Source organism: Papilio machaon, chromosome 11 (assembly GCF_912999745.1).
Source record: "Papilio machaon chromosome 11, ilPapMach1.1, whole genome shotgun sequence".
NCBI lineage: Eukaryota > Metazoa > Arthropoda > Insecta > Lepidoptera > Papilionidae > Papilio > Papilio machaon.
Genome location: NC_059996.1, coordinates 8,199,925 through 8,219,459, shown reverse-complemented (window position 1 = coordinate 8,219,459; position 19,535 = coordinate 8,199,925). Strand labels below are relative to the sequence as shown.

The following is a 19,535-nucleotide window of genomic DNA, read 5'->3' as shown; positions in this document are numbered from 1 at the left end:
AAAGGGAAAACTTATTGCGTAAACTGTTACTTGAAATAATAAGAAAATTCAAATTCCTCGATTACATTTAGTTAACTTTGATTCAATTACACTTTTGTAGCTAAAGTTTTAACAAACGACGATAAAATTAAGTTAATTCACATGAAATAAAAGTTTGGTAATTGTAAGAACAGCTATTTAATAAGTACAGTATATTGAAAATAAAGTTATCTATATTATAGTATAGGTAAAGAGAAAAGATTTGATTGTTTGTTTCTTTGTTGCGGTTTCTATTTAACACATTTTATTAATTATTTCACTGTTGGGAAGCTACTCTGTCCTCGGGTGCTATAGGTTATTTTTTTTAAATTTCAGTTTTTAATTTTCTCGTCCACGAGGATGAATTCTCGGGCACCAGCTAGTGGTCTAATTTAATTAATGTAAAAGTCAAATTGTTAATTTAAAAAAAACTATTTATTAATACTTTTTTTGTAAAAGAACAATACCCGAATGTGTAGAAACAGTTAACTATACTTCAAATGTAGGAATATGTAGTAAAACAATCATTCAAACAAATCTGAAAATTTCTGATTGAAGCGTTGAGGTGGGCATTTATTATGGGGTGCAAAAAATCAATGGTGTCGACACACGCGCCGCCGCCGGAAACGCAGGCGGGTGGCGTGACGATTCAACCCTCCAGCCCATGGCGCGACTATTTTTTGTTTGTTAAGTTATCATGGTGGTTCAAATCGTTTACTTTAACTTCAACCAACAATAAACACTATGGCATTTCACTCAAATGCTTTATCCATAGAAATAGTTTCTTTAATACTGCCCATATTTTTCTGACAAAAAGTATATACTCGTACAATTCAAAGCTTAAAAAAACGTATTTAACTGTTGCCGTCTCATTGTGTCTTACGAAAAGCTGAAGAATATAAAAGCAAAAAAAGATGTACAAAAAATGTTAGATGTGTAGTATAATAACAACGTTGTTTATCTTCCAGAGGGCGCTGGCGATGTGCCAGAAATGACATTAGGAATCGCCAATGGCGCGGACTAATCTGTCAAATAGCTGCGGCAACTTTGATGTAAGCCAGTGAAGTCGAGCTAAACTAAGCCAAGCCAGCTTTGTAATCGAGGGTCGGGTTCGGATTCGATTAGCTAATGAGTCAAGAAGTTTCTAAAGCAATTACAAATTGATTCACACTACAAATTGGATAATTTGATCCGACGTCTAAACTTGTTGGTTCGTCAGTAGTTGAGTTATTATTGGATTTGCTACTATTGAATCAACAAGCAGGTCAACAAGCGTAGCTTTTAAACATGGAAAGAAATTACCATACTAATAGTAGAAGGGTAAGAAGAATAAGAGAATAACAATAAAAGATGTCAAAATACTACACAGCAGTCAAAAAAAGTCACTTACAATATTCTTGGATGTACTAAATTAAATGAAACTCATAAAACCATTAATTATGAAACCAGACGGTGAAATAAAAACAAAATATAAAGGATACAAAAGATTAAAAGATCATACTTGCGATAGTGAATAGATATATTAGGCAGTAAAAAGTGTACACGCGCGCAAAGGGCCCGATAACTCCCCGCTAAAATATTTATATGACAAAGGAATTGCCCAAATAGAACGATCTTGATTTATTGTTGCGACATTGTATTATATAAAATAAAAACCTACATAAAGCTTTTCGGGCTTTTTCACACTATGGTTTAAATTATTGTTGATATAAAATGTTTGTAAATTAAAATAAATAAATGAAAAAAATCGGGTTAAGTCATGAAAATTGGTAGTACTTATTAAATATTGCAAGAGGCTCGGAATCTTCATTTAATATCTTTATGTAGCATTAAACTTGTCATCAAGTCACGTTTTTGAATTCTGAGAAGGCATTTTCCTGCGCACAAAGCGTACAAGGAGATCTTGAATAAGGCAGAACCTATGAAATATTCTCGCTTCGGGAGGCAAATGGCGTCATTGCTCAACATGTCATCAAGGCAAGGCTTTTGCCTCTTTTAATATTTGATTAACTGCCTTGTGTTACGTCGTAACGAGCATTCAATTTGCAGTTCATTCTGGTTTGTTTTACGACAAACGAAATGAGACATACGTTATTTTTTTTTCACACAGAATACAATGCGTTATTTATGTAGAGCTCTTTACAGATTAAGCTAGTGTAGCCAGGAATGTATAGTATGTATGAAGGAATTATTGACTGTAGGGTGTGGCGGGTTGCGGTGGGGTGCGGCGGAGAGGGGCTTGCTTTCACATCACGTGGCCCGGCCAGATCAATACGTACGCGACAACTGTTGCGCTAGTGCATCCTTCTCTCTCACCCTGCACACGGTATACGAGATAAAAAGGACAGCAGCATTCACTACGGGAATATAGTGACCAGATCGCTCTGGAAAGTACCGGACAGCGTGAGGGGGAGCCGGGAACCTGGAGGGGGCGATACGACGCCCGGACTGGCTGCCAGGATAATGACTGATAAATTGCTTTCGTTTAGACATGCACACAGAAATATAACAAAGTATAGAAATTATAAATTTTGCTTTTACTTTTTTCACTAGTTTACTAATTTACTCGCAACATAGAATGCTAATTCCTTCACCAACTCATATTGAAAGCAGTGCAGAGTAACTTGATGAAGATATTTCAAGAATTATACCAAAAGTTGTTAATACCTGCATTTATAATGAAAAAAAAAACGATTCTAACTTTCAATTAGTATTAGTATATACATAACGAAAGCTAATTATATATGCAATCTTTTTTATTACTCTATATCTCCATAATATAAGTTTTGTAGCAAACAAATTATAATTTTCCGGACAATCCGCAAAACTGCCGCATCCCCGAGAGCTTCGCGCGCATGGCGCAAACTCACGCACCACGTCTCCCGTCACACTCGCACTTATTCATATTGTAATGTGTATGAACGGGTAAGTAGATGCGGCATCGTAACTTCGCAAATGTCAGAAAGGAGGTCGGGCGATGAATAACAATGCGGACTGCGGGACGGATGTCCTCGCCAGACCTTTGCAGCTCTTCCCTCATTCTCATGTTAATCTTGTTATGGTAATTTGAGCTAAGTGTCTTAAGATACAAGGGTCATTGTCCTTTTTGATGTATGCTATGACTATAAATTACATCGTGACAGGCAAAAAGAGTTTGTCGTAAACATTAGCGTAATTTCAAATAGTTATTGAATAGAAAGAATTCGCTGTAACCTATATTACATGATAATTCCGGAAATAGAACATTTTGAACGGTTGCATTAAAAAACAATTGTAAATTATTAAGTAATGGCTATCACGCTCGACGTATAAAAGAAAACTTAATTTGTAGCCAATGTTTTCATCCAGACTATGTTCATTATTGATGCAAAATTTCATAGAGATCAGTTGACCTGTCCTGGAGATACCTTCTAACAAAAATTCGATGGATACATCCAAACTTTCTCATTTATTATTAGTAAGATATGCGCAACACATACATTTAATATTGTGCGAAAGTTTTCTGTAGGGTTTGTAGCAATAAGTAGAAATCTGTTAAAGTTTTAAAATATAATTTTAATACAATCTCACTAGAAACAGGGGCTACAAACAATACTTTTTGAATTACGACTCAGTTAAACCGAAAACAATCAACTTGAACGGCCAACGAAAAAACATTAACTTTAACAGCTTCTGGAAGTTTTACAATAACATAAAAGTTAGCAAATATAGGAAATTGCTTAGAACTCTCTGTAAATAATAATTGTTTTTTTTTTAATTTAGAATACAGTCAAGTTTTACAACCATTATTATGAATTTCGATAAGTTCTGAATGTTCGTCGTTTTTATTTCATCATTTGTAGAGGTATCAAGACATGACAAATGATTGGTCGTTTTAGTTTGACGTCAATATTAAGGTCTTAGCAGTTGGCGGAGCTAGGGCGCAGGGCGGCGTCTGCAACATTCCTAAGGTGTCCTTTGCTCACTAGGCGCATTCCCGTCCCACAGTGCAGTGCGGCGCAGCGTGCCAAGGTCGTTCGAAGTTCCGCCACCGCCTCATCGAACACATTCTGTTCGTTTTAATACACTATGTTCACTCTATCTCACAGCACTTTTAGCTGAATTTTATAGGTTTCCATTTTATCTTTAAAGTTTTGGTCTTAAATCTTTCCAGCTAAGATTATGAATAAGTACGCCTTTATAGCTCCTATTTTACAGTTATCAATTCGTTTAAAAGAACGCCATTTCATTCTTTACAGCACACATTGTCATCCCTGCCATTGTCTTTGATAAAACAGAGATAAACATATGCTTTAAACGAGATTTTGGTCTAAGAAACCCACTCGAACTAAAAGAATAAATGCTTGAAGTTCCCGCCCTTGTCTATGAATTTCAAAATGGCGGCAAACGCTTTCGCTACGTCTCGCTTTCCCCGCCCGTTGGCATGATAAAGTTTCATAGCAACGTAATGTATTCGTGCGCGCTCAGAGCTCACCTGTGTTCGATGATAATGGATTTTCTTTACAAGTTATGTTATTTTTATTCCACGCCACTATCAAAAACTTCGCTGAGAATGCGATGTTTCTTTTACGGTGTAGTTTTACTTACTTATTTATAACGCAATTTGACACTTGATACAAATATTAAAAATCAAAACCAGTTTTACGACATTGAAGGAACCGACATTGCAATGTTTATTTAACATATGGCAATTTGTATCTACGGTTTGTGTACCATAACAGATATTTATGCGGTTTTCTATTTTAGTAACCCTATATCTGTGACCTGCGTTGCCTCGTCATATCGTGTACTGAACAATACTACACTTAGAGCCGTTGTACAAGGAAAGTCGATAGCGGATGCTTGAAGCTATCCATTTAGCCACTTTGTTATTCTTTTACATGAATATTCACAGGTGATACAGATTCGCTGGAGGTGTATTAACAAGCCGCATAGTAATGTGTGGCCGGAGCACCGGGCGGGGGGTCCGTATCGACCGCGGGGCGCGTCCTTGTACCTCAACTAACCTACATCCGTAGTTATATAACGGGATGCACGCTGGGGTCTGACCCCACCTCAATGGGACCGACAAGGTAAACGATAAACATTGCACTACGATGAACAGTCGTAGAACAACCACCAGGGTAATAAGGGAAAATATGATATTTCTGTGCGGTCCTTCCCCTATCGATTAAAAGTCTATGAGTAGCGGTCGCTACGTCGTTTTGGCGAATTTAGGTAGCTGCTTGCTCAACCTCATAAAATACCAAAAACAGGGGTCGCTTTTGTTATGGATCAACGTTTATTAACATCTACATAACCTAAGAAAATTTTTAGACATCCACGACCTTTATATCTTAATCTTATATATAATTACCATACTCAGAGTCATTAAGTGGCTACTATGCAGCTGTTTTAAGTAACTATTAATCGATTCTTAATGCGACAATCTTTAAACCAAACTTTGTTTACTAGTACTTCTCGTTTAATTTCCTTGATATAAATAGTAAAATGCAAAAGATATGCACTAGAATAATGTAAATTATTTTAGTATATTAGTTGTCTAGTATTCAGTAAATTAAAATTTGAGTCTGAGGAAATTTCTTTTTAATGTCCAGGCTAGGACGAGACATGTAGGCGGTGTGTAATTTTGTCCCGCACGGCGCGGCTTGTTGCTCACAAAGCGGCAATCACACTTGTCACTCGCTAGATTGGACTGCCCACGCCAAGTTAGCTTTAATCAACTATTTCTTGTAACAAAGTTTAACATATATTATCTGAGTAATCTTGAATTGGTAAGAAAACAGCAGTAGCTTTCATAATCCTAAAGGTCGGTACTACACTATTATGTTACTGGCTGCATATAAACTTTTAACGAAATATTAATTAAACAATGTACAATATTGACCTTGAATATAATCTAATGTTAAGTGATGATATAGTCAAATAGTAAACTTACCAGACGTTAAAATTGAATTTATAAAATGCCGTACTAGTTTATTAGTTAACTAGCTTTTACCCGCGACTCCGTCCGCGCGGAATAAAAAAAAATAGAAAACGGGGTAAAAATTATCCTATGTCCTTTTCCTGGTTCTAAGCTACCTGCCCACAAATTTTCAGTCAAATCGATTCAGCCGTTCTTGAGTTATAAATGGTGTGACTAACACAACTTTCTTTTATATATATAGATTAGGAACTCAGACAGATTTCTAATAATAAATCTGTACTAAAGGACTACTTAAGTAATGTACGTTTATTTATTTACTAGCTGTCGCCTGCGACTCCTTCCGCGACGAATTAAAAAAACCTTAATAAGTAGCCTATGTGTTCTTCCAGAATATTGAAAACATGGCTTTGTAAATAATATTATTGTTAAATACAAGGTTACAATGAAATCTAATTAAATACTGTTACTGGATCCCACGGTGTTTGCTTCTAAGCCATTCTATTTTATATCTTGTGAATTAAGTATTTGTTACCTCCCCATAGTATTTAGTTACCCTTATTGTAACATATTGTCACTCCATTACCCGTTTAGTTTTGTGTTTATTGGTTACTTAAATTCCCAAATTATTATTTTTTGCTATATATTTTTAATAAGCTACTCTGACTGAGGTATCAACGTGGGTTACTGAAACCAAAATCCCTGTTTAAAACATTTTATTATCTATGTTTTGTCAAAGATAACAGAAATTTTGATCTTAGAAACCAACGGTGAGACGTTTTGACGAGTTACATCATAGCTACAACTCTGCTACGCCGTAGCTCTTGCCGTAGATCTTGGCAGTGGCGAGTGAAAAATATCCTTTATCCCTTGTATTGCGATGCAACTGAAGGCGTGGGGTCGCGGGGTGGTCGCGGTGCGGCGGGCGGGGGGTATGAATGACGCACCTGTGCATTGCGGGTCAATGTCGGAGCGCGCGCCCCCTGCCACCGCCCCTGGTACTGCCGGAGTATGGTGGGGGGTCCAGAAATTGGTTTACCTTATATAACCGCTAGGAAGCGCTCGGGCAGCGCTTTCCAATTTGCGCAAGTATTGACATGCTCGTGATCGTATTGACCTGTGTTACATATATTATTGGGTCTTTGGAGGTGGATAAAAAATGGCATACTTTCATTTTAGGTTAGACGAATTAATTAACCAAACAAAAAATACTATCCCTATACACTCTACTACATTTTAAAGAACTAAACACAACAGTGATAAATATTTTACAATCATTCACATTGCTAATATTCTCTTATACTATAACTGGCAAATGAAGATACAATCCACATTATTCACGATCCAATTTACGCATCTGAACAGTTTGTGCAAAGTCTACCAAGTTTTATTCAAACGAATACAAGTTTGGACTCAGTTATTGTAATTAAAATGATAACTATTTTATGCATAATTAAAATTTGTATTTTAATTTATCTTTTGTGAAAAAATATTTACTACGTCTAATTAAGCTATGTTTGAACATGGAATTCCAATATGACTGTATTAATGTGTATTTTTTAAAAGACATTTTTTTTACGTTTTAAGGTTAGGTTACTTTTATTAATTACTAGCTTTTACCCACGACTCCGTCCGCGCGGAATAAAAAAAATAGAAAACGGGGTAAAAATTATCCTATGTCCGTTTCCTGGTTCTAAGCTACCTGCCCACCAATTTTCAGTCAAATCGATTTAGCCCTTCTTGAGTTATAAATAGTGTAACTAACACGACTTTCTTTTATATATATAGATTACAGACACGACAGGTATTAAAAACAGTTATTACTTTATTTCACAGTTTTTCGTATTCGTACAATAATTTTCAAAATATTTCTATGTCAAACAAGTCTGAAGGTCGGTGGAAGATCAGCGCCATGCTAAGCCTCTTACATATACTTAGAGAAAAGGAATTGAAATAAGGCTTCTATATCGACGATTGAAGGGACAGACATAAATTATATTAGGCGATTGGAAGGTAACTTTAACTATTGTTGCTGTTATTTTATAACGAAATAACTGTTATTGATTGACCTTAATAAAACAATAGTTTGCCTTGGCCTACCCTATTTTATATATTATCTTTTGTAGAATTGTCTATATGAACCCAAAGAAGTGATCTTTAGAAACATAAACGACAATGGTAGATTACGTTGCAACATCACATATTGGACAAAAACACCGACTGAAGGATTGTTATTGTGAGTGTTGCGTTTCTTCTGTTGAAATCTCATGTCTCAGATCCTTTTCGCAATCCTGTATGCAATAATTCCTTCCAAAATATATTATATATGTTTTTATAACGGTAGAACCTACGCCAGTGGTTTGAAAAATCCATTCGCTTTTCAGAGCCGCAGTGTCAAGAGTGCAAGTTGCCTTAGTGATCGCCGACCTTCGAAAGAAGATGGCATTATAAGAAGACATTTAACGATGGTTAAATTAATTTTAGTAAGCAGCATGCTTGTTTGACTCTTTGTTACGAAATAAACATATTATTATTCGACAGTATATTATCTATTTTAACGATGTGAAAGTCGATAATGATGTGACAGTAATGTCTCAGCATTTTGTCAGTGTCAGGTGGTAAAGGTTAGAGCGGCCTTGCGCGTCGGTGCCACCCGCTGCCACCCGATGCCACGCGATGCTACCCACTGCCACCGTCACCAGCCGTCACCGACAGCCGCTCACGGTGTCTGCCAACGACTGGCAACATGCTAAATGTCAAACAGTCACACTATATTTAGATTAGCCAGTTATGGTATTCCGTTTCACATAATTTTCGTCGCATGTCGTCGCACAAGTTATCGAGTTTGAATTCTTAAATTATTTCCTTTTTTTTGTTAAGAACCAATACCTCAGTGTTTATTTATTATTTTCGCATATGGAAGACATACAGCTAACTCTATACCACTTGAATCCAATAACGAATTAAGGTCTTTTAGCGCCCTGGGCATAATAGAGAATCGACCGCTGTCTATAGACATCTTCAATTGCAGATGCGTTGCCTACCTTTAATTGACGGAGGAGGAAACGTACAGAAAGACGATATTTCCCCTTCCTTGGTGCCCCCTTCTCAGAAAAGCTAGGAAAAGAGGACTAAAATTAGGCCTCTGACAAGCACACTCATCAAACGAAACGCGGAATTGCTTCTACTTACTGGTTTTCCAATTGCGAGTAGTAAATTGTTGACCTAAATATGTGAGAATAACTAATCGCTCTTGTACTAGGTATTACAATTTTACAAAGCAATTTTGTAGAAGAAATCTTACTTCTTACTAATATTATAAATGCAAATGTTTAGATGAACAGATGGATTTTTGTTTAAAGCTATCTCCGGAACGACTCAACAGATCTTGATAAAATTTAAAGAATATACTATGAAAAAACACATAGTCTACTTATTAATTTTTTTCAATTAGCGCACGAGTCCCGGGCGACAGCTAGTTTTGTATAAATAGGTGAAATTGAAAAAAGCACGTCATGTCTATTCCAAACTTTTGTGGGAACAACGCCATCTAATTTGTAATACGCACAACTGACAATTTTTAAATAGAATGTAACTTCTATAAGAATTTTGTATTTTTACAAATAAAGTATTATATTTTACTGAACAGTTTTCTTTTCAGAATAAATAATTAATAGGAAAAACAAATATTGCTATATGTGATAAATTGCGTTTTATAGATAGCAACCTTGACAACTGAAAACGTCTATCGACGGACGACGGGATGTCATCATCTGTCAAGTTTGGCCTTCAATGCTTAGGGATTCTCTTGCGATTTTTGAGGGTTTTGCAATGTCCGAGTGCATTGTTACCAACTAAATCAATGGTTTGACGACTGGGCGGGTGTGCCCTCATGATAAAATGACATCGAGAAGCAAAAACTCTGTCCGAAGCTATGAAACCGAGATAGAAAAGAATCGCGAAGAGTCTAATTGGAAGAAGGTTGTGGAATTGGCCCAACAACTGAAATCAAGATCACCACAACATGGTAAGATCTGAAATTATCTACCCGCCAATTGTTATTTCTCCAACTAAAACATAAAATTATACAAATAAAGATTAATTAAAAGTTTCCATAACATCTAGAATTTGTAGTGTAAATTGCTACAAATTAATTAGAGTATGACTTGTGTAATACGAGAACTTATTGCTTAAGTAATCGTCTGATTGGTCATTTAATTTAGGTGTAAAAATTTATATAAAATTTAGTTTATTTGAGTGTGATGAAGTAATATGTCTAATACTGTAAATAATCATATTGTTTAGAAATAAGATAAATGTTTTGCTTAGGTTTTAATTGATTACTTAAAACATGTATATGATATTTTATGTTATAGAAACATTTATTGGTCATATTGGTAAAGTTTGTGCTATGAATGTTTTTTTATATTCCATAGATGAAGGTTATTCATCCACTGATTGTATTAATAATTATTCTTTACAAAGTCATTGAATTGTGGGAACTTAAATTCTGATCTAAAGTTATGATTAAATACAATTTTTACAAATATGTATCAACACTGACTTCTATAAATGGACTGGCTATAAGACATAGTATTTTGTGCCTAATTGACTTTTGCCATTTTAGGGTTGTTGGTAGGGGTTTGTAGCGGTGGTGTTGATTCAAACTAATAACATAGATAGAATTAACATTTCATGTAACATTGAGCATGTTTAAATCGGAACAAAACAAATGTTGTAATTTTCAAGCAATCACCTATTCATTGTAATGTAACATTGTTAGTTTATGGGAAATGTTTTGTTATATTTTATTGTTTAATTTAGTTGAAAACTATTTGAAAAAATGTTTATTTAATTAATTAAAATATATGTTGAAAGTTTGAACAATTTCTTCATAATATTTTATTTATTCTTCAACAGAAAGTCTCGCTCACTTTCTCATTGGTGAGGGTAAACTGGAAGCATACTTTGAAGAGTGGCCTCCCATTAAAGAGAATATAGAAAGAGCTCAGAGGGAACTCTCTGAAGCTCGGGGATACCTCACTCTTGCTACGGATGAGGCGGGAAAGAAAGCTGGAGTTGCCTTAGATGCTCATCTTCTATTGGGGAAGCTGAACTATGCTTGTGGTGCTTATGATGAGGCACTGAAGCAGTACAATTTAGCGGAATTGAGCACTTTAACGGAGAAAGAATTACCTGTGTGAGTTTTGACTTTAAATTTCTTGCTTACATATATAGAAATACCAAATTGATGTTTGGAATTTTAACTAATTAATAACTTTGATGAAAAAACTTATTTGAACTTATGTAACAGTAGGCAAGAAAAATATTTTATTCATCGCATCCTTAGAAAGATTCCTTGTGATACTTTGTATGTAGCGTTGCCAGGCGTTTGGATAAAGCCGGACACAGGTAGGCTTTTTGATTGCGTGTCCGGCCAAAATAAATCGTTTTTCAGCTTTTGTTAGGCTTTTTATATTTCTCAAACGGTATCGGTATACGGTCATAGGTACACCCTGTACCTATTAATACTGAGGCAAAATCCTAAATAATATAGTGTGTCCGACCTTTCTACCCAAATGTCCGGCCAAACTGGCTGGTCTGCCGGGCTAGTAGGTTTGGCGACCTGGCAACCCTATTTGTATATGATTTAAAAAAAAATTCATTGTGTAAGTTTTTAACTTGTCTTGATTATTTGAGTTTAGAAGAAAATATGCAAATCATTCAAACTAGTTATTCAATATGAGTCATTTTGTCTGAAGTAATATCTCAGTGATGTAATGTTTTTATATACTCTGTGCTAAATGTAGAATAGCAACAACTGTTATATTTAATCTTTCATATGATTACTATCAATGAAAAAAATTAAAAAAAACCTTTTCATAGAAATCCATAGAAAAAATGTATTAATTCAAACTTTATATTTTTTGAAGCACAAATTAATTTGAAGGTTAAAGACTAAAGTTACTAGAATATAATGAAATAATGATTTTTTTTTTCGGATTTTTGTTTAAAATTTTTTGATCATATTTTGTGTGTTAATCTTTCAGCCGCAGTCTCCGTATTGTTGCAGAATCGTACGCTATAAAAGGACTATGTTTGGAACAGAACGCTATTCCCAGCTCAACAAGTCGATATAAACAAGCCGAGAGGGAAACTGAAATGGTTAGTCACTCACAATCATTCTTCTAATTAGACTAGGATCTTTTGAGAAACTTGTAGTAGTTTTTAACACTACATTAGTTCAACTTGTTTTATTTCATCGTCAATTCACTACGTTTCTACTGAGGGGTTCTTAGCCTACCCTAAGTTAGGAGTGACTAGGCCATAGTCAACCATGCTGGTCAAGTGCGGGTTGGTTGTTTACACATATCTTTGAATTTCTTTACAGACATGTGTAGGTTGCATCATGATGTTTTTCTTTACTGTAAGAAAGTCGAATAGATGTACATATGTATGATGTCAAATGACCTGCAGATTACAAGTCAAGTGCTTAACTTCTGAGCCACCAACGTGGGTTGTATGTGTTTCTTGTTGTATCCATCATAATCCCATCATAAGCGTACCGTATGCGTTAACCAACAACAGGCAGAATACGTGTGTGGTGCGTGCGAGCTCCAGTTTCAACATACTGTGCAAGAAGCATGATATAGACTCATTTGCAACTAGTGTGTCCTCAGCGAGGAGTTGCCTTAGCCGAGATTTTTTCAAATAACTTGAGCAGTAAATTTAATTACTTACTTTTATATTTCCTGTGCTGACTGACAAATTAACTAAACCAATGCTATAAGTGTGGACTTGTAATTAGCTGTATGTTAACTATCTTGTTTATGATACTGTTGTTTTCTAACTGTAAGTCTGCCATGTAAATAAATAAATAAATAAATAAATAAATAACTATTGGTTGTGATATCAGATCCGCAGCTTCGAGGTGTCATCGGAGCTGACGTTGCTGTACCTGCAGCGGGCGCAGGCGGCGCGCGCGGGCGTAGTGCTGGAGACAGCTCTGCAGCGGGCGCCGCTGTTGCACATCCGCGCTGGACGTCTGCACTGTGCTATAGATAGGTCACCTAAATACGTTTTAAATTTTAAAAATGTCCCGTTTCTATATCTCTGATGTGATTTGCGTTGTGTACGAATTGTGTAATGTTTCATGCTACTAAAGGCTATATATTTGTATGTATGGTACAGGTATCGTGAGATGCTGACTGCTGTGGAGGCGGCGTCGACGCAGGCGTTGCGACTCACGCTGGCCCGACAGCTGGCCGAGGTCCTCATGCGCGGCGTCACCGGACAGGTAACAAATTCACACCATTGAATCTCTTAGTATGAAAATTCAATATTTTTATAAAAAGAGATTCAATAAATTAGTTATAGAGAAAGCATACGATGCATTTTCTTACAAATACCTTAATAACAATCTTGATTAGTTCATATTTCATGTATGTGTAGGTGTATAAAGCCCCAGAGAAGGTGGTGGTGCTGCCGGCGCAGGGCACGCTGACTCGCCGCAGAGAAGACCACGTCTCTGAAGGTCCCTGGAAACCCAAGAAGTACGCCGCCATTAACCAGGTAACTTATCAAATTTAGCATTGATATGGGAGACTATCGTGAAGACTTGTTTAATGATATGTAAATGCGTGTTTTGTGCAGTTTGTGCCGTGCAATGAGTACGAGGAGGTGATGCTGCTGGTGCTGGTGGGGGAGGCGATGGCGGCGCGCGATGCTGTACTTTCCCAGAGTGCGGAGTTCGAGGCTGCGCGCGCGCACGCCCTACGTAACGCCATAGCCGTGCTCGACCTGCTCGCGCTCGCCGCCGTACGCTGGGGCCAGCTCGCCCTACTGCTGGAGGTACGCCCCGCCCATCGACACTCACGCCCCTCCCATTACCACGCCCCATCTCACTCATGCATCTGCAATTTGCAGTCTCTGGAGCGCGCGATGAAGTTCTCCTTCGGTTGCGCACACATTTGGCGAGCGCGTGCACTTGCCGCCGCAGCCGCAGCGCGCCCGCACGCAGCCGCGCACTACCCCCCCGCACACCCCCCACATCCAGGTACTTCATATACGATACATCTCGTACTTGTGCCGGCTGTTGTATGTGTGTACAAATGTGTGTACTGTGTGTAGGCAGCAGCGCGCACAGTGCCCACGTGCGCTCGCTGTGTGTGTCTCGCCGTGCGGCGCTGCTGTGTGCGGAGGACGCGCCGCTGCGTCTGCTCTCCGCCGCCAACTGCTACCGCGCTGGCTGGGTCGGTACTTCTATATGTCTTGAAACTACATAACATTAGTTATTGTACAGTTTTTGTTTTTTTATCTTTAGATCTTGTTATTCCTTTTGGCGAGTTTAAATACAATGAAAATTGTTCATAGATAGAGGAAGGTATAGAGATGGCGGAGGAGGCGCTGGCGATAGAGACGGAGAAGGACGGGCCTATGTTGGCGCGATGCCATCTCTACGTCGGCATCGGGCACCAGATGCGCTCGCAGGTGTGTAATCTCCTTCCCCATTCCCCCACTCCTGCAGTGATGAAAAGACGCTCACGATGTCATCAATAATGTTGACAGAAGGTAAATGGTCGCCTGGACAAGGAGGCGGCGAGCGAGACGAGCCTGCGACACCTGGTGCAGGCGGCGAGACTCGACGACAACGACCATCTCGCGCTGTACCACCTCGCGCTGCAGTTCATGCACCTCGGCATGCTCAACGAGGCCATGGTACGTAACACCTCTCCCCCCTCCCCCCTACTTAGTATGGACAAAGTGAGACAGACGTATGTGGTCAGGACGCGACGCGGTCGTGCCTGAGCGTGCGCGCGGAGTGCGGGGGCGCGCTGCGGCTGGCGGCGGCGCTGTGGGCGTGCGCGGGGGCGGGGCGGAGAGCTGCGCGCGCATTGCACGCCGCACGTCTCGCGAGACATCACTATCCCAACGCGGAGTGGCCGCTGTGGGCGCTCTCCGCGCTGCAGCTCGTCTGGGAGAGCGGGGATGTGAGTACATACCACCTCTCATACACACATATCGTATGTAAGTTATGGAGTGAACTGTGTGTGTGTGTGTCAGGCTGCGCTGGCGACGGGCAAGGAGCTGCTGCGGCTGCTGAACAGCGCGGAGGCGGAGGCGGAGGCGGCGGCGGAGGAGCGCGTGGCGTACGCCGAGCTGGACGCGCTCTCCGACTCGCAGCACGACGATACACTGAGCAACAGGGACGCCGGTCGGTGCACGTTGTCATCACATGGTGACATGTTGTTGTGTATGCGGCGGTGTGTGTACTGAGATAGCGTGTGATTGCAGCCTCTATCCGCGCGGAGTCTGCGGGCGCGTTCCGTGCGGAGCGCGCGCTGTCCGAGGCGGGGGGCACGAGCGTGGCGGGGGGTGCGGCGGGGGGTGTGGCGGGGGGCTCGGGGGGCGCGCACTCGCCGCTGCAGGCGCATAGAGCGCACGCCTGGCTGCTGCTCGCCGACCTCTGCCTCAGGTACTGTGTGCACGCGCACATGTACGTGTACACATGACAGAGCTAGTGGTAATGTATGTGTTGTATGTATTGGTACACAGACTGGACCGCACGCACGCGGCTGCGGGCTGCGTGGCGGAGGCGGCCGCGCTCACACCGCACAGCCATCTCGTACTGTACACGGTGATTATATTTTCTTTATTTCTTTTCCTATAACATTATGTATGGACACGGTGTAATGTATGTATGATGTAGCGCGGGTTGGTGCACGCGGCTAACTGCGAGTGGGAGGAGGCGCGAGCTTGTTTCCAGAACGCGCTCGCCATACATCCCACACATCTCGACAGTATGGTGCAGCTCGGTCAGTGATGTATTCTCCAACCTTCTTTTCAATGTGTACTTTGTACCATAATGGTCTATTTAACAATGCGACATGTCCTACATCGTACAGGGTCAGCATACTACGAGCTGGGCTGGCTGCGGCTGGCGGAGCGTGCGCTGCGCGAAGCTGGCGCGCTGGGCCCGCTTCGTGCTGACACGTGGCGGCGGCTGGCGCTGGTGCTGGCCGCGCTGGGAGACCCTGCTGCTGCTGCGGATGCGGCGGCGGCGGCGCTGGCGTTGCACCCCGCCACGCCCCTCGCCCCGCCCTTAGCCCCGCCCCTCGCGGCACATCTCGCACTCTGACCACATCTCACTGCCATCAACCACCATCATCTACGTATGTAAGTCCATCTGTTGACATCACTTCTATATATTGTTCTATCAAATAACATCTTCTTATGTAACTGTGGCATTTGAACACAGCAATAATGTATGCAGAAATAAACTTTAAAATTGACATAACACAGCTTGTATCAAATTATGTCGTTATCATTTTTTATTAGTACAAAAAAAAACAATGTTACCGATGCAACATATTTATGGAATTACTTGTTACGTATATATTTTTCATTACAACGAACATCACAGTTGTCTATTTAACTTAGTTTGTTGGTTGTTATCTGTTATTTTCATATCCAGAGATAATTACATAGTTTTTTTTTTAAATCACGTTAATATAACATAAAACATGCAGCACACAACTGGCATATGCTAGATAAAAACGAGTTAAAGTGCCAAAGTGTTGCCATCAATAAAAGAACGTCAACGCTTTTGTGAATATAAATATTTATCTTTTTGCATAACTTATTAAAAACTTATTCAGTAATATTAAATATTTTATTTTGCAAAATACTTATCCATTAAAATATTAATATTACTAATATTATCAAATATTTCTTTATTAAGATGTTGTTGTTCCCTTTATATAACGTATTGTGTATAAAATATATAAAATTAATTAAATATAATAAATAAAAAAAATTTATATCTTCTGTATGTAAATTGTATAAATGTAGACACATTTAGATACTGTTTTAGTATTGACACTGTTTACCTGTTCTTGACTGAATATATCTAGAATTGTTCTAGACTTTATCTAGACTCTGCTTCGGAATTGAGCGCGTTTGTATCCTAATATATAAGGTATATTTGAAATGTTCTATACTATCATACTTATATGTCAAATAATTTTTAGAGATATAAGACAATAAAACCCACCCCCTTTTTTAATTATTTTTTTTACCCACATGTTATTCACCGTTTATTTCTGAGACCAAAATCTCTGTATAAAACATAACGCCATCCCCATTATCTTTGACAAAATAGTGATATATATGTTTTAAACCAGTGGTTCCCAAAGTGGGCGATAACGCCCCCTTGGGGGCGTTTGAAACCTAAGAGGGGGCAATAAGGAGCTCCAAAAAATGGGGGGCATTGAAATTAATTAAAGTAATGAAATTGTGGTTTTTAAGTTTTAGGGCTGAATAAAAATTAGGGGGCTCTGAAATATAATTGATTTTCAAAGGGGGGCGGTGAAAGAAATACGTTTGACAATCACTGTTTTAACTGGAGATTTCGATCTCAGAAACCAACGGTTAGTGAATATTTGAACAAGCGCATTTAATAAATAATGCAACACTGTCACAGCTGTGGACTCGTATGCCCAGTTCAATTTAAAACAAATAAATCTTTGTGGCATGGAACGTGTTAAAAATAAATCTATAACTGAACCACAAACAAAGAATATTGATCGAAAAACATCACAGTAGGATATAAATACCCTCCTATCAGTCGGGCAAAATTTCATTGTTAAAGTAGTGGGGGGTGGGTCCTAGTATTGTAGAAAATCATCGGAGTATCTCGTGTTTGCATTAATATGATAAAATGTTTATTAACCGTTATGTCTCGTGGTTAAAACAAAGTTTAGTATAGTAGTTGTCGGCTCTTAAGTTCGCGCAAGTCCTTGCGCAGAACATTATGTTATGTGTGTTGGGACGAAGCAGTATTGTGCAGCGCACATCACCTTGGGCTGACAAGATATTTGAAAAGAACTATATATAACTAACAAATATAGTGAGATTTATATTATATAAAGTGGTTTAGAGGTTATGTACAGTTGCTCCCTGATACTGACGTGAAGTTGCTGCGGTTTATGAATCTACAATCATACTTCATACTGATATAAATGCGAATCTTTATGGATGGATGGATGAATGGATATTTGTTTGAAGGTATCTCCGAAACAGCTTAACGGAACTTGACGAAATTTCTCACAGATGTAGAACATAGTATGGAAGAATACATAAGCTACTTATTACGTTTTTATTTAATTCCGCGCGCGACAGCTAGTCTCAAACAAAGGAAAATATTAAATTGATTCTAGCATTTAAAGTCCTTGTTACATTATACCAATCATCAAAACTGAACTAACTTCACACCGGTCAACTATATTAAGGCGTGTTATACAACGCCATAATATAATTTCAAGTTTCATCTCTTTCTAATTGATTTACAAAAGAGTGAGACAAAGAGATGTTTGTGTGTCCATTTTACATGTGCTTTTTTCATTTTACTCGTTAAATAGTCGACTAGAACTCTACATATTTTATTAATTTTTTTTTTGAAGAGGATGTGAGGGTTAAATGGTATCAGTTTTACAATTATTTCTTTTTCAAAGCGTTAATAAACTAACAATCGGGGTTTTTTTAGTGTAAGGGAGTTTTATTTTAAGGTTGATTTAGTATTGTATATTTATTATTTCAGTATATAACTTTGCAAGTTGTTTAATATTAAATTTTTTAATAGAAAGTGTATTGTTTATTAACTAAAAATGGACATTTTGAAAATATGTAAAAGTAAAATAGTTTTTTTCCCCTGAATATTTTCCAATCATTCCTAAATAATCGATTTATATTTCGAATTCAAATATTGATAAGAAATCGATTAAATATTTATAATTGTAAATATGTTAAGTTTCATCTTAAGATAATATTGAAATATTAACAAATGCCATTTTATTTTCTAACAAATGTTTTTTATTTACCTCATAAATATTAAGAATAAAATATAATACAAAAAGTAAATAAAAAATTTCTAACTATTGTAACATTTTCGCATGCATTTTTTTATTTTATTTTAATATATTTATTAAAAAAATATAATCTACAGATTTTGGTGTTGTTTCTTTAATATATTTCACGATTGTTTCTTTAGTATATTTTGAACTATAAAATAATTAAAAAAAATATTTATCTAAAATACACGTCCCAAGTTTAATAATAAATATAGAATATTTCACATTAATATCAATAATTTTAATTCATAAATATTTAATTATAAATAAAATTAATATGGATTATTACCACACTTCATAATGTTTTCTTCTCTGCCATATGAGTATTCAATCTATATATGTATATAATATATGTTTTGTAAAAATAAAGTCACCCCTAACTTAGGGTAGGCACCGAGCCCTTCGGTGGGGACATATAGTGCAATAAATTTTATATCATAGTAAATGCAGTATCCAAAGTTATACCTCCCGTGTATATATGTATTTAATTGTTTTTTTTTGTATGACAAAAAGCAAACTAAACAATGTACACAATAGATATATGAAAGTGTATGTAAACGCATTCCTTTTGTATGTTCACTAAAGTGTTGTACTCACTTGTTATTGACTACTCTATGTACTATATAATGTATATAAGCTATGTACGTATATAAATATGTTTATTAACCTGTTGTTTCACTGTAGTT

At 37.8% G+C, this 19,535-nt stretch overlaps 1 protein-coding gene across 1 annotated transcript; it reads left to right on the top strand.

Annotated features, from left to right (window-relative positions):
* The first annotated feature begins 9,697 nt into the window (after positions 1–9,697).
* Positions 9,698–16,079, top strand: LOC106709680 (tetratricopeptide repeat protein 7B). The gene is made up of 17 exons (XM_045680107.1): positions 9,698–9,968; positions 10,862–11,141; positions 11,992–12,106; positions 12,858–13,006; positions 13,133–13,238; positions 13,394–13,513; positions 13,595–13,792; positions 13,868–13,997; positions 14,072–14,193; positions 14,315–14,431; positions 14,510–14,659; positions 14,728–14,931; positions 15,005–15,155; positions 15,236–15,416; positions 15,497–15,578; positions 15,651–15,756; positions 15,847–16,079. The coding sequence occupies exons 1-17, from the start codon at positions 9,842–9,844 to the stop codon at positions 16,077–16,079; spliced, it is 2,571 nt and encodes an 856-aa protein (XP_045536063.1). The 5' UTR covers positions 9,698–9,841.
* Positions 16,080–19,535: the final 3,456 nt, after the last annotated feature.

What these genes read in the sequence shown, in the direction of transcription:
- LOC106709680 (XM_045680107.1), top strand. Translation starts at nt 9,842, where the DNA reads ATGACATCGAGAAGCAAAAACTCTGTCCGAAGCTATGAAACCGAGATA. An exon ending in GCATGCTCAACGAGGCCATG is followed by an intron (nt 14,660 to 14,727) that starts GTACGTAACACC and finishes GTATGTGGTCAG; the next exon opens with GACGCGACGCGGTCGTGCCT. An exon ending in TCGTCTGGGAGAGCGGGGAT is followed by an intron (nt 14,932 to 15,004) that starts GTGAGTACATAC and finishes TGTGTGTGTCAG; the next exon opens with GCTGCGCTGGCGACGGGCAA.